The 15,575-nt window shown below is 41.4% G+C and overlaps 1 protein-coding gene across 1 annotated transcript in view; it reads right to left on the bottom strand.

Annotated features, from left to right (window-relative positions):
* DUSP22 (dual specificity phosphatase 22) overlaps positions 1-15,575 on the bottom strand; it is a 205,188-nt gene that overhangs the window by 117,549 nt on the left and 72,064 nt on the right. The window contains exon 3 of the mRNA XM_082258652.1: positions 3,637-3,719. Coding sequence (XP_082114778.1) covers positions 3,637-3,719 — 83 coding nt within the window. The remainder of the gene's footprint in view (positions 1-3,636; positions 3,720-15,575) is intronic.

Below are 15,575 nucleotides of genomic sequence, written 5' to 3' on the forward strand. Positions count from 1 at the left end.
GATAAGCCGTGTCTAGGCCTCCCGTTATCCAGGTCGATGTGAGGTAGGAAGATTGTTTTTTTCATAGGGGAGAGAGTATATATATAAAAAAAGATTTACTGTGCTATAAACCAGACGTTCTGAATGTAAAGATAACCCATGGTCAAATAAGGAATGATTTGGTAAAATAGAACACTTAATTATTGGATCTTTGATGAAACTGAAAAATACAAAACACCTTGTGTTATCATTATCATGCAGCTCAACTTTGTCTTGTGTAAATTAAGGAGAGAGGGGGGTAACCTTATAGCCCACCTCAACTTAACCTGTCTGACAACTTGCATTTTCAGAAGTAGAGCCCAGCACTGACAGCCTCCATGTTTATATCACAACAGCTTTCCTTCAAACATTTTCTTTCTTTAGTAAGAGAATTGAATTTGCATTTTCCTTGCAGATTTTTCAAATCACACGTGACAACAAGGCTCAAGAGTAAGAGAGGCCAAAAAAAAAACGAAAAAACAAATTATATTTCTAGAAATGCACTGCATTTGTGATTACCAGATACTTGTCACACAACTCATCGTGTAAATTCAGATCTTCCTGAAATAGAAACATGGGATGGGAAATTGATACAGCAGGCCTATCAATCAACCTGATCAGAGCTATACGGACACATCCTAGCTGCTGAAGGAAGGGATCAGCAAATCTGAACTTTGATCCTCTCCTTTAGCAGAGAGCATGTGGCAGACCACCATGGTATCCCTTAGCCGCAGCTTGTGCAACAAGGGTAAGTATATTAGGGATATACTTACCTTTTATTATTTGAGGAAATGGTGTCGAATGGGTGGGAATGTGGGGAGGGGAATATGGAAAATGTTTACTAGTTGCAATAAGAATCAGGCACCCATATATTCCATACCTACAGACATAAGACAGTGGTCAGAAAATGTACAATTGCAAGATTGCTCTGTAGAACCATGGCAGTAATGCGTGATAACTTATCTAAGAAAATCTAACCCTACCAACTGCCTCCTACCCTTTGTGACATCTGCACAGGGTTGTCACACTATTGCTTACTGACCCAATTGTTTTCGCCAGATTTCAATAATGTTTAGCTTGCATGTGTGAATACCATAATATCTGCTTGTATCCAACAAACTAATTGTTTTACCTGAGACCCTAGCACCACCAAGTTATCTAAAGGCCTGGTAAACCACAATATTGCTAATGTTATTTAGTTTAATGAATACATTTTCATCTCTAATAAAAAATAAAATTGAGTTAGGAGATCCTTGTTATCCAATATACAGAAAAAACTGTAGTCATTCTATTGAAAGAAGAGGTTATCTGTGGCTCATTATGAATAACTGATACTACTTTCAAATGACACTGCAAATTACCGTGGAGCACTGTGGAGCATATGGCACTTTTGTCGATCTGGTACACTGCCATTTTTGAAGTGTAAAAAAAACAAAAACGAAATAGTGACCTGACTAATTCCTATTATTGTTAGTGCAATAAAGCAAATGCAACATGGTAAAACTGAAACTGTCTCTTGTAATAATGCAATAGCCTTTAAGGAGGAGCTCAAGTCTCCTATGTAAAACCGTAGCTGCTGACTTTTAATAAACAGCCACTCACCTGTCCCACGATCCAGGGATGGGCTCACCCCAGCTGTTTTCACCTCCTGTTATCTGTTCCTGGGGGCGGCACAGCCGGGTGCCCACTGTGCAAGCCGTGCTGCACATTGTGAATGCTGACGCAGTCTTCTGGAACCGATCACATGTTCCAGAAGACTGCGGATAGGGAGAGGGGGAGGGAAAACGTCTGCGTCCAATTGCCTAGGCGGTCAGAGCGGAAGTGCTTCCCCAAGCTATCTCCCTTTAACCATTTCCATTACTTATATAATCACACAACTTATGGTCACTTAGTTTCCTTTACAAAAAACATACCCAAATCAATGGTTCTGCTCAAGACGTGCCCCTCTTATACATGAACAATCACGGCGCTAGCCACTATAGTCCATCTCCACTCTCCATCATAAATATGAAAGAATGTATCAGCCGCACTTTACCCTTAGCTCCTATTGCCCTATTTATTCATCGTCAACAAAGTGACTGCATACAATAATGTCTCCACCTGAAAACGGACATTCCTGGATGCATTTCACCACCTCTGGCTAGCTCACAAGAATAGGAAAGTCATTCCAGCAAGCCAGGAGTGGTGAAATGCATCAAGGAAAGTTGCTTTTCAGGTGCAGAGACATTGTTGACAAGTAAATACAGCAAGAAGAGCGAAGAGTGGAGTTCAGCTGATACATTCTTTCATATTCCTATTTATTCCCCTTGTTGTAGTCAGACCACATCCACCCTGCCTAGATGTCCCTTCCAGATCTCGGAAAGTTGAGAGGTTTGCTTTTAGATTACTGTTTGCACACCATGCATATGCACTGCAAAGTGAAGTAACACAAAGCAACAATTCAAAATCTCAGCTGCCACAACTAGTGGAAACGTACTAGTTTCTATAGGTTACTGCACTCGCTAATTTAAGAACCCAAGAGTGATGCATTCACTTCGGACACTGCGACGACGCCCCGGCGAGCTCCTGCCACGCCGTCTACCCCCGTTTTTGGGGGCCCTAGTCTTGCCTCAGGCAGTCAGAGGGGGGAGTGCCTTATAGTCTTTGAGGAATAGCTTACCTTTGTGTCTCACTTACCTATCTTCCTATACTAGTTTGAGTCTTGGACCCCTGTGGGAAGGAATTTTGCCGTTTTACTGTTCCAGCTAGCGCTGATCTAGAATGTTCTACTGTCTGTCTGTGTCTTCTTCGTGCTCTTTTCTACCCACCTCTTTCCTACTTTCTTCTTTGCCCCTCTTTCTTATTCCCCCTCTTTTACCCATTTTCCTCTCCCTTCCTTTCTCTTTCCCCCTTCTTTGGTTTCTCTCCTTTCCTCGCCCTTTCAAGTTCTTGAGTCGTGTCTTCTTGTATGGCTGGATCACTTATTGTTGAAGCACCAGGATGAACCTAGGCAGCCGACTGCCATAGGGGGGCCACTGCACTCCTTCTGTATGCTATCTACATTTGTTCATGAAAGATGGCCTCCTGAAACGTATCTGTTTTGTTATGACAATGACTACTGCCTTGTAAGCCTTTGGGGGTGGGTCTTCATCCTGCCCCTATGTCCAGCCTACTTATCTGTTCTGATTGAGTTTTATGTTTTTCTTTTTACTGTATCTTTTGTTATTTGCTTATATAAACAATAAAAATAAAGATTATTAAAGAAAAAAAAGAGAGCCCAAGAGTGTGCTTTCAGTGACAGTTGATGTAAGCTCCAGTTTTAGCTCAGTGATGCAACCATCCTATAACACACAACATGACATAACATCTAGAAATCCAGAAGGTTGCAATGATATTTTGCATACCTAATACACAGCCAAATAGTCAATCAATATATTAATATGGAGCTTAAATTAAAGCTATATTTTTCTTTTGAGTAAGTTGACATGGCCTTCAAACCCGGCTTGTAGTTTTGGAATTAGAACATTTTCATGAGATGCCCTTGTCTGTACATGTATTTTTACAAAGAAAGACATGTGGAAGGATGTCCTAAATTATTCTTCCAACAAGAGGAGAAAAAGGAAAGGCAGTCCAGCTTACCTCTAACATTGGCCTTGCACTGTCATGTATTGATAAAACATGAGTAATGTTGTTTTTGTGAAGCTGTTCAATATCGCGAGCATCTGTAGGGACGAGAAAAAAAAGTATTTTTTGCAAAAAGTAGAAAAGAGTAAATTTAGTTCATTTACTATTATCATACATCTAAAATGCTGTAAGCATCAAGCAAAAGATATTCTAAATTTAACCCAGAGATTAGTCAAATGACCTAGTTAGCCATGCTATCACTTTGCTGAAAGGGGTTATCCTAATCTTACAAATTATCAGAGTGACATTTTGGCCTAGATTTATTACAGGGTAAAGTGAGATGTAGGTGATGAGATGTGAAGTACTAGAACTGTATACATCAAGTGTTAATCTTAATCTATCAGGAAATAACAATATTCTGAAATGAGGAGTATTCATGACGGTTCACACTAGTGTGATGCCAGACATTGCATGTGATTCGCAATATATTGCGGGCCAGATCACATGTGATGTCTGCACGATTTCAGCCATACAAAGTGTATGGCTGAGATCGCATTCGCACCAAAATAGTGCAGGACTCTTTTTTTGGTTCGCACTGGAATCGGATCGCATAGGTGTTCACACCTATGCGATCCGATTCCTGCACCATTTGACAGTTCGCACTGCGATTCAATCTGGGGGTGTCATTAACTCTATATTGACACCCCCAGTGATTCGCAGTGTGAACCACTGTGCGTTTCTGGTGTGATGTGGGAACTGGCACTGATTAGCAGGGTTTCCCGCATCGCACGAGAGTGAACCAGGACTTACACTGGTAAATGCTTATTATTATATTATTATTATTCGAGATTTATATAGAACCAACAGTTTTTACATCATTCTACAAAATAAACGAAGGCAGTAAAATTTCAATGCAATGCAAAAGGATTAGGAGGGCCCTGCTTACAATCTAAATTTTAGGTTAGTATTCGAGATGAGCCAAATGTACCTGGGTTTGGGGAGAATTACTAATGTTTGGGTGCCGAACCTAGTTGAAGTCAATGGGAACCAAAATGTTAAAAACAGTAATGACCATTTTGTAGGCTAATAGGCAAAGGCGAGGAGAAACGATTTTAATAAACACTTAAATGGTAACATTAAAAATGCTAAATTCCCCTACATAACATGATGTCTGTGGGAGGACGTTACCCTCCTTTAAAGCGACTGTTAAATAAATGCCATTAAATTACTGGTAAATGATAAATGACTGTTCCCAGCTGATTCATTCAGCTCATAAACAAAGGGTCCAGGGATTCCCTTCACCTATACCAGACTCTTATTCCAAAGTTCAGAGTTCCTCCTAAACATACTGAGAGCCGACAACATAAAAAAACAGGGAGCCAACACACAAAAAAACTATCCTTAGTATGGATTTTAAAGAGGAACTCTATGCAAAAAAAAAACAAAAAAGCCCGACCCCCCCCCCCCCCAAACCCCTTACCCGATCGTGCAGGAAAAGCACCTTACCCCACATGCCCTCAACACAGGAAGGGTACCTTGTTTCGTAGGACACCCATCCCCCTGCCAAAGCACCTTGTCCACATGTTGAACAGAACAAGGGCCTTTTCCCAGTGGTTGTGGGGGTTTGTGGGCAAAGGGTTTATCAGAACTTGGATGTCCCCAACAAAGAAGCCCTCAGATATCGATTTGCCATGTGAATGAGTAGGAGGTAAAAAAAACACTTACAACGTTTTTAACAAGTCCTTTATTTAAAGTAATGAAAATGTCCCATAATGTACTTGTAAATATATTGTCAATCACATCATCCAGTGATGCAGATCAACAACAATCACAGGGAACAACATCTGGAAGTACACTGAAAGAAAAAAATCTTGCCAACCACCAACATGATCCAGTCTTGTTGCTAACTCATTGCCACATGACATCTTCCAATTCCTGTCGCTAAAAGTAAACAAGAGGCAGGATACCAATAAGTGATTCCTGACACCCACTACTTCCTTTGACATGACTGGTTCCTGAGGGCGCAGTGGGTACTCATTTTTAATGTGAGGACATCTAATCCAGAAGGCTCTCACAGTACTACATAGCTGACAGTAAATCTAAAGGAGACTGTATATTCAGATTGTATATTGGATGGACACCTTTAGAGAGATTTCTCTTTATTTACAGTCCTGGGTAAAACCTTTTAACCAGATGGGAAAGAACATTTCTACAACGGAGCCTCCGAAGGTTGTGAAACCTGACAGGGGTTTTAATCCTTCCTGACTATCCAAAACCAGTATAAAAATATTTGGCTATAAATATACTTTAAATAAAAAGTAAAAGTTTTACAAAATTATCACTTGAGTGTATTTTTGATATTGATCATAAAATGAAAAAAAGAAGAAAACTAAGCTTCAAGAAAACATTCAGTTTCTATATATACACAGTATAGCATTGCTAGGATTCCAAACGATTTAGAGAAGCACTGAGTGCTATTCAAAAAGGAAAAAAGATACAGAACGGTGGACGTGGACAGGATGTTGATGTAGCATGGCTAAAGAGAGACTGAGCTAAGCCAACATGCTATAGCCAATCTTTACATATGCTACAATCATGTACACAACATGTTTTAAAGGTGAATTCCATCTGTTGCTAAAAAATAATGCATCCATACTGATTATAATTATAATAAAATAAATGTGCATGTATTATTTTTTTTTTGCACTGGAGCCTGCAAAGCATTGGAAATGGTAATGGTAAAAATGGTACAGGGGGTGATTGTAGGCTGTTGTGGCAAGTCAGTAGCCCATTAAAACGTATACGCTGTCTTAATGTAACGCGCGTTACAGCACGTTACTGTTCATACAGAAACTCACCACAGACCACACAAGCGTTGAGAGGGCCTCACGCTGGGTTCACATACGTGCGCATCGGATGTGTGTTTCCCATCATCCAATTCGCATGAAATGCGAGTGTGACCGGCTCTCAATGGATAAGTGAAGTAGTCAGCGCTGCCTCTCTCTTTGCAATAAATAAATATATGTGCTGGATCATATGAAAGTGCTAAGTGCTATTAAGTAGTTGTGCAAAATAATCTATAATAAGTATCAACATGTGGTAAATCTCATCAAGTGCTAGTGCTGTTATGTGATCTGATCAATATCTAATCAATAAAAAATAATAAAAAAAAACAATAAACAATCAATATATTCCTTAATGGATGAAATTCACTGTGCATAAAAGTCCTTAAATAAAACAGTTCTTTGTGCAAAATAGTGCTTCAGTGCTGTTGTGCATAAAGTGCTCCGGTGCAGCTGTTATCAAAGGTGCCTGTGCTCCCCTTAGGTGACCCCACTCACCAGATGATGAAATGTGGTCAGCCTGGAATAATCTCCTTGGTGATAAACTGGATATCAACAGGGATGCTGGATGTCTCACTCTCAGCTAATTGAATGTGGTCAGCCTGGAATAGTCTCCTTGGGATTAGTAATAAACCGGATAGCAACAGGGATGCTGGATGCCTCACTCTCTTAAAATCCTCATAAAAAATAAGAATGCAGGAGGCCCGCCATAGTGAAGTATGTCAGTTTTAATAAAAGCAGAACAGATTACACTTACAAAACGTACAGGAAGTGGATCGCAGTTTTCTCTAGTGGGTGCTGCGGTTGCAGCGTGCGTTCCACCGACCGGAAGTACCCGGAACTGACGTCACACCTCGGATGCTCTCTGCCTCGCTTGACGCGCCGTTTCGCCCTCCTACTGGGCGTTATCAATATTATTATTAATAATAATATTAATATTACTTAAGTAATATTGATTACTTAATTAAGAAGTATTACATTTAAATTAGTTGGGGACGCATATTTTTTGATACTAAAAACCAGTTCTGACTTGACTTTGAAAAGGTATTTCTATGCAGTTTTATCTCTATTATCTAGTAATGTCTAACATGTGGTACATATTTTTGCATTTTTTTATTACCAAAAAATAAACACAATTTATACAGTACTGTGTAATTAATCATAATCTTGAAAATTGAAATTGCATACACTTCATCTATAAGGCTGGGTTCACACTTATGCAAATTGGATGGGGGTTCCCCGCTTCCAATTAGCACAATAGGAGACACACAGCTCCGGGGCGGCCCTGCTCCGCACTGGGAAAGGGTCCTGTGTATCTTTGGCTTCATTTTAGGTAAGTATGTAGCCAAAAATTGGGACCTGATTCGGACCTGAAACGGAGAACAGGGACGCACCGGACCCCCTGCAGTGAGCCGCGGCCACAGCAAGTGTGAACCAGCCCTACAATAAAAACCACTAAACCGTACACAGATCATTCATAATATCACAAATCATTGTTTACAAGCAAATACAACATAATATATGATTAAATATACCCAAAAGTACCTAAAACAGCAAGTAACGCAAGATCATTTGTCTATATTCTGGTGATTTTAGCTGTACCCAGGTGTTACCTTACATCTTAGAGCCCTTTCCCACTGATCAGTTTTTTGTTTTTTTTTCAGTTTTCAGCTTAAACAGCAGAAGAAAAACGCATGAAAAGTGCATCACTTCAAATCCCATGGAACTCTTCACACTGGTCAGTTGAGTTTCAGTTGCTTTTTTGGCTGCTTTCACAGTGCTCTGTGGTAAAAACACATAAAACACCTCCTTAAATCCTATGGAACGCTTCATACCAGTCCATTGCGTTTCAGTTGCGTTTTTTTTAAAAGTCCCACTTGCTGCATTATTGGTGAGTGTTTAACGATGTTGCACACTGAGCAGCTTTTGATGACTTATTCAGTTTACAAAAAAGCGTAAGATTTGGCGTTTTTACAATGGAGTAATGAAAATAGCCAAAAATGCCACTGAAACGTAACTGACCGCTGTGAAAAGCTCCATAGGATTTAAAGGGATACATTTTTCATGCATTTTTCCTCTGCTTGAAAAACTGATCAAAACCTGATCAGTGGGAAAAGGCCCTAAGTTATATCCTTGGTCATGTCACTCCTGAAGGATCTGAAGGATCTGACTTAACAACATAATTTAGGTATTTCCTAAAACCAATATTTAATTGCTAGTAGACCTCAGAGTCTAGTGGGCTTAAAGAAAACCTGTTATCATAAAATGTAGTAAAGGGCTAGCAAGCTTCAGCACTTTCACATAGTGCTGAAGATTGCCCACTTCTTTCTGCCTCTTGTACATTTCTATCAGTCAGTGAAGCTGCCCATCACAGAGACCGGCTAATAGGAATGTATAGGGAGCAGGGCTTAGTGGCAAGGTCTAATGGCACTTTTCCACTGCATGGAACCGAACTCACTTTTGTGCTTTTCCACTGCTGGTACCGCATGGTACGGTGTAGGAACGGTTCGGTACGGCGGCGCTTTTCCACTGCATGGAACCGAACGGTACAGCTCTCAAAAACAGTACCACCTCGATTGTGGTTCCAAGAGGTACCATACCCAGTACCATATCCCACAATCCTTTGCATGCAGTCACTACTAGCCACTGATTGGTCAGAGAATCGTTGTTATCCCACCCACTTAACTGTAGTACTACTTTAGTGGAAAAGCAAACCATACCGTACTGTACCGAACCGTTCCAACAACGTACCATGCGGTACCAGCAGTGGAAAAGCAAACCGGGCCAAGCAGGGCCGAGCCGGTACTTGCAGTGGAAAAGTGCCATAATACTACCCATAAGTATCAACGTTTTCCTTGTGAGAAACAGTGCTGAAAGCAGTAAGGAAGAAATGACAAAGGAAGAGTGTCCCAGGGGAGTTTGGATGGACAAGGCTGAGTTAAATCAGAATAATAAGTATAGAAGATGAGAGTGAGTAGGATAAAAGATAAGATTAACCAAATATATGGGGCACAGCACTGGCCGCCGCTGACCTGCTCACATCTCCTGTTGTCTTTATACTGACTTAATAGCTGGATTAGATGGTCCCTCCTACTTTCTGCGTTCCTTGTGACCATCACCAGGGCACCATCATGCGGAGGTGAACAATAGTTCCCAGGTCTCACTGGGTTCACCCACCACTGGAGGCTTCCTCCTTTACAAATCCTTGTGGTCTTTATTTATAACACCATACACTGGGCTTATTTACACTTACAGTGGACCTAATATTCTTTGGCTGTGTTGCTCCTGTGGACATTTCTCGCTTTGCGATAGAATTGTGATGGGTATATGTTCTTCCTATATTTCCCTGAAAAAGGAATCATTGTTAGATTCTGAAACATGTCGGGATGCTCCTACCGCATGAAGACCTAGTGATTCCACCTATGACACTGGTCCACATGCGATGGATTTGAACTTATCTCCCTGATTATGTCCTTTTTATACACTGATTGTTGTTAGTCTTGTATTTTTGTATACATTTTTTATTTGGTTAATAAATCTTATCTTTTATCCTACTCACTCTCATCTTCAATACTTATACCGATTTAACTCAGCCTTGTCCATCCAAATTCCCCTGGGACACTTTTCCTTTGCCATTTCTACATATGTTTCAGGGAAGGTACATGTGCTGTTTTAGGTACACCCACATATCTATCCTCCGTTTTGTTCAAAAGTAGTAAGGAAGCAGCTGGAGAAAGCATACTTAGTGCTACCTTAGAAGACAAGATAGGAGCAGATCCCTAATGGCTGCTCATAATTTATACGACTTTTTTTTTTTGTAAAACGTATATGGTCACAATATTATTGTGAGTAATACGTCATGTTAGCAAGCTCCAGGCCTAATATGAGTAAGGAACAGCAAGGTGCGCCAAACTAAGTGTAGCAGATTAGTCAAAAAGGGGAATTTATTCAACAAACGCCAAGTGGCTACTCACATGGCATTGAAAATCAACAAGCATAAAAGAGAAAAGTTACCTGACACATCTTGACGTCACTTCCAGTTCAGCTCCGAGTGCGATCCACGCTGGTTTCTATACATCGCGAGGCAGGGACCTGGCCAGCTGATACATCTATCCTGCTGATACCACATAGTTACATAGTAGGTGAGGTTGAATAAAGACAATAGTCCATCCAGTTCAACCTGTGTAGGTGTGTGTGGCTGTAATCATCTCACATACCCCTGAATGTTCTGATCCTTGAGATGCACGTCTAAGAGTATTTTGAAAGCCACCATACTTCCCGCAGAAACCACCTCTTGTGGTAGAGAATTCCACAATCTTGTAGCCCTAACAGTAAAGAACCCCCCACGTTGCCTGAGGTTAAAACGATTCTCCTCTAATCGCATTGTATGCCCTAGAGTCCTCATGCAATCTCTTTGACTGAATAGCTGTTTTTCTATGCCGAGATCACCAATGAGATATTTATAAAAATTGTTATCATGTCCCCTCTCAGGCGTCTCTTCTCCAGGGAGAATAAATCAAGCGATTGCAGACGCTCTTCATAATTAAGATCCTCCAATCCCCTAATCAGTTTAGTTGCCCTTCTCTGGACTCTCTCCAGCTCCAACACATCCCTCCTGAGGACTGGCGACCAGAACTGGACAGAATACTCCAGATGTGGTCGGACCAGAGTTTTATAAAGTGGAAGGATTATAGTCTTATCTCTGGAATACATCCCTTTCTTTATGCATGCTAATATTCTGCTGGCTTTGGCAGCTGCCGCTTGACATTGCATGCTATTGCCTAGTCTATCATCTACCAAGACTCCCAGATCTTTCTCCATGTTTGATTCCCCCAAGGGTTCCCCCCCCCCCCCAAAGTGTATTGTGCTTTTATGTTTTTAGTCCCCAAGTGCAAAACCTTACACTTCTCCACATTAAACCTCATTTGCCATGTCGTTGCCCACTCTGTTATTTTGTCCAGGTCATTCTGTAGGATATCTGCTTCATGCTGTGCTGTTATTGCCCTGCCCAATTTTGTGTCATCTGCAAAAACTGATATCGAACTACTGATCCCATCCTCAATGCTGTTTATGAATAAATTGTACAAGGTTGGTCCCAGGACTGAGCCTTGGGGGACCCCGCTTACCACCTCAGACCAGTCTGAGTATGCGCTGTACCACGGCGAACCCGCTGTGATACATCATGGGGCACCCAGAGTGACTAAAGACTTCTTTTATGCTTGTTGATCTTTAATCCCATGTGAGTAGTCACTTGGCTGTTGTTGAATAAATTCCCCCTTTTGACGAATCCGCTATACTTAGTTTGGCGCACCTTGCTGTTCCTTTGTTTGTTTCCAGAAAATTGCTTCACTCCCAAGGGAGCTGGCACAAGTGTTGTTTTTAGTACTCAAGGACATCATGACATTGTCCTTAACTGATCCCAGGTTGTCATTGGCATCAATTCTTGCGCCATTCTCTTTCGTTTTAATATGAGTAAGCACAATCAATGCACTGTTCAGTACACTGCAAGGGGAATTTTTACAAAAAACTTAAAAAATAGAGGAGCTCCAGTCTTTTTGGTGTTTATTAAAAGTCAGCAGCTACAAAAAGTGTATGCACACTCACCTGTCTAAGGATCCAGCGATGTGATCACCTGAACCCTCGCTCATCTCCGTTTCCTCTCCTCTGCGCTGGAATTTCAACTGTGGGCACCCAGCTGTGACAGCTTGCAGCTTCACAGCCAGGTGCGCACTGTGCAGGTGTGAATCACTCTGCGCCTGCTGAAAGGTCTGGCAGTCTTCTGGCACCTGTGATGTGTCCCAGAAGACTGCATGGAAGAAGGGGGAAAAGAGAACCTCCGCTCAAATTGCCTAGGTGATCTGAGCAGAAGTGGGAGCGGGTACCTGTCAAAATTAGGTACCAACCCCCCTCCCACCAAAAAAAATAACAGGCCAAATGTGGCAGGGGAGGGGGAGGAGTGTGACACCATTTCCCCAAAAGGTATGCACTCACCAGATGAACTTGTCTCACACTTGTGCTTATAATCATAGAGCTAATTGCTTCCAACCACGACAATCTCCAGGGTATATTCCACTAGCCCAGAATAAAAGCCCATAGAGGGAAAGACGAAGGTGTAATAGGTTAAAAACACTTTTATTAAAACTGCACTTATCAAATCAAAAACTCACGTTATATCGTAAAAAAGAGCCTTAAAATGCAATCACTGCCTCACTGTCAATGAGCAGCACCCAGTAGTCAGGAAAGCAACCAAATTGCGTCTCATCCAACCACCAGCCCCTCGCTCCGGGATCATCAATTCTGGTTGGGCCTGATGGGTCACTACATGCTATGCTACATAGTCACGTCCCGATGCGTTTCGTCATCAAGACTTCGCCCAGGGATAGATATTTAAAGCTTCAGAAATAAGCATTTTGGTTTGTTTCTTAATGTTTCTTTTTTTCTGTGGCACAGAGGTAAAATTGGAGTGTAATTTCATTCATTCATAGTAACAAATTTTATATATTGTACAGGACGACATGGTTGGGTCCTGTATGAGTGCTTTATAGCACCGATATTTGGGTTATGGTCCCTTTAAGGAAAGTGTGGCAGTACTCAAGGAGTCACCCAGGACGGGTGAGGAATTCCCGGGAATAGCCTGAAACAGGAGAGGACTGACTCGCAGTTCTCTCTGGGTTAATAGAGAGATATTTGGGACCCGTGATTTCGGAGACCCTGAAGTGATATTCGGGTGGGAAGGGGTCTCCACCTCTGACTAAGAGGATTCCAGCACACACAGGGTTAAAAACCTCCAGGAAGCAGCTCTTAAAAGACAGGAAGTAGTGATATTTCTGGTGGTGAGGAGGAGTTGGTGTATGCACCTGTCTTGGAGAGCTGGGAGTTTTTTTTGGCTGGAGGCTGCAGGAAACAGGACTTAAAAAGGGACTGTTAAAACTTAGAGCGAAGATCCATGTACAAACCGTATGCGTTTGCTTTTACTTTGTGCTGAAGATAAGCAGACTTTATTTTGTATTTTTGTGCTGGTGTGCTGCTGGAAGCCTTGTTTTGTTTATGTGCTGAATAAAAGCGTTTTTGTTTAAGCTTTAACGGTTTTGCACTCAGTCCTGTGGAGCCAAAGTCCCCCCAAACATTACAATATATATATATATATATATATATATATATACACATACACACACACACACATATATACACAGCTGCAAGAAAAAGTATGTGAACCTTTTGTAATGATATGGATTTCTGCACAAATTGGTCATAAAATGTGATCGGATCATCATCATCTAAGTCACAACAATAGACAATCACAGCCTGCTTAAACTAATAAACACACTAAGAATGAAATGTTGCCATGTTTTTATTGAACACACCATGTAAACATTCACAGTGCAGGTGGAAAAAGTATGTGAACCCTTGGATTTAATAACTGGTTAAACCTCCTTTGGCAGCAATAACTTTACCCAAACGTTTCCTGTAGTTGCAGATCAGACGTGCACAAGAGTCAGGAGTAATTCTTGACCATTCCTCTTTACAGAACTGTTTCAGTTCAGCATTATTCTTGGGAAGTCTGGTGTGAATCGCTTTCTTGAGGTCATGCCACAGCATCTCAATTGGGTTGAGGTCAGGACTCTGACTGGGCCATTTCAGAAGGCGTATTTTCTTCTGTTTAAGCCATTCTGTTGTTGATTTACTTCTATGCTTTGGGTCATTGTCCTGTTGCAACACCCATCTTCTGTTGAGCTTCAGCTGGTAGACAGATGGCCTTAAGTTCTCCTGCAAAATGTCTTGATAAACTTGGGAATTCATTTTTCCTTCGATGATAGCAATCCGTCCATTCCCTGACGCAGCAAAGCAGCCCCAAACCATGATGCCCCCACCACCATACTTCACAGTTGGGATACAATTTTGATGTTGGTGTGCTGTGCCTCTTTTTTGCCACACATTGGTCTCATCTGTCCACAGAATATTTTGCCAGTACTGCTGTGGAACATCCAGGTGCTCTTGTGCAAACTGTAAACGTGCAGCAATGTTTTGTTTGGACAGCAGTGGCTTCCTCTGTGGTATCCTCCCATGAAATCCATACATGTATGCAATTATCTAATTTTGATTATATATTTTTCATTATCTAGAATACAGTCACTTTATACGTTTTGATTTGGACCCCTATTTGGTGTGGACTGCTCCCATGTCCGCCGGGGGGGTACTAGTCCCAGTCGTGATCCCCTAGGTCTCCAGTTGCTTTTAGAACCGGCTATACAGGTGGGTCATATGTTAGTTGGCGCTTACCTCTGTTCTGACCTACCATTATGAGATTTACTATGCGATATGTCTCTCAAATAGATATGAACTGACTTTGCTTTTTCTTAAAATTCTAGTAGCATTGTTGATATACATACCCACGTTATTTGCCCCTGAGGAAGCGGTCACCCGCGAAACATGTCGGGCTGGGTTTGGGTTTAGACACCCAGGTCCATCACACCAGACCCACCAGTCATACCATCTCTGGCATAGGTCTGCAGTGGACAGCGTGATCTACACCCACCCTCCGTGGATATCTGGCTCTCCTAAGCCTGTATATTGTATGTACTGCCCAATTGCTCTGTATGCTGTAATATTATTGGTGTTCTGTCAACACGATAATAGTTACTTTTAATGTTTTTCTTCTTTACTTTTGGTTTTGTATCAATAAAATTTGTGTATTTTTACATATATGTGGATTTTTTGCTATTTGTCTTGATGACAGTATCCCTTTAAAAGTCCCCTCGGCCCATCCATTTTCCTTCTTTACATTTGATTGGGACGTGGATACTTGTACTTTTTGATTTACAAATCCTTTTGTTGGTTAGCTGTCCCCTTTGTCTATACTACATACTTGTTTAGTGTTTTACGTATTGTAGATTCGCTAACAGGGATGTTAGCATTTGCCAGTGACTTTTGTAAGTCTTTGTAACGCTCCGGCGTTTGTTTAGTGAACTGGATTTGCAGCTGCAGAATTTCCACTCAGTAGTCGTGTAGAGATGTGTTGAATCACCATATCCAACTCTCCAGACTCATCAATGGGCCCAGCCTGCCTCAGCATGCAAATATACAGACACTCAGATAAGATGTTCCTGGAGT

Source organism: Pelophylax lessonae, assembly GCF_965119305.1.
Source record: "Pelophylax lessonae genome assembly, chromosome: 5".
NCBI lineage: Eukaryota > Metazoa > Chordata > Amphibia > Anura > Ranidae > Pelophylax > Pelophylax lessonae.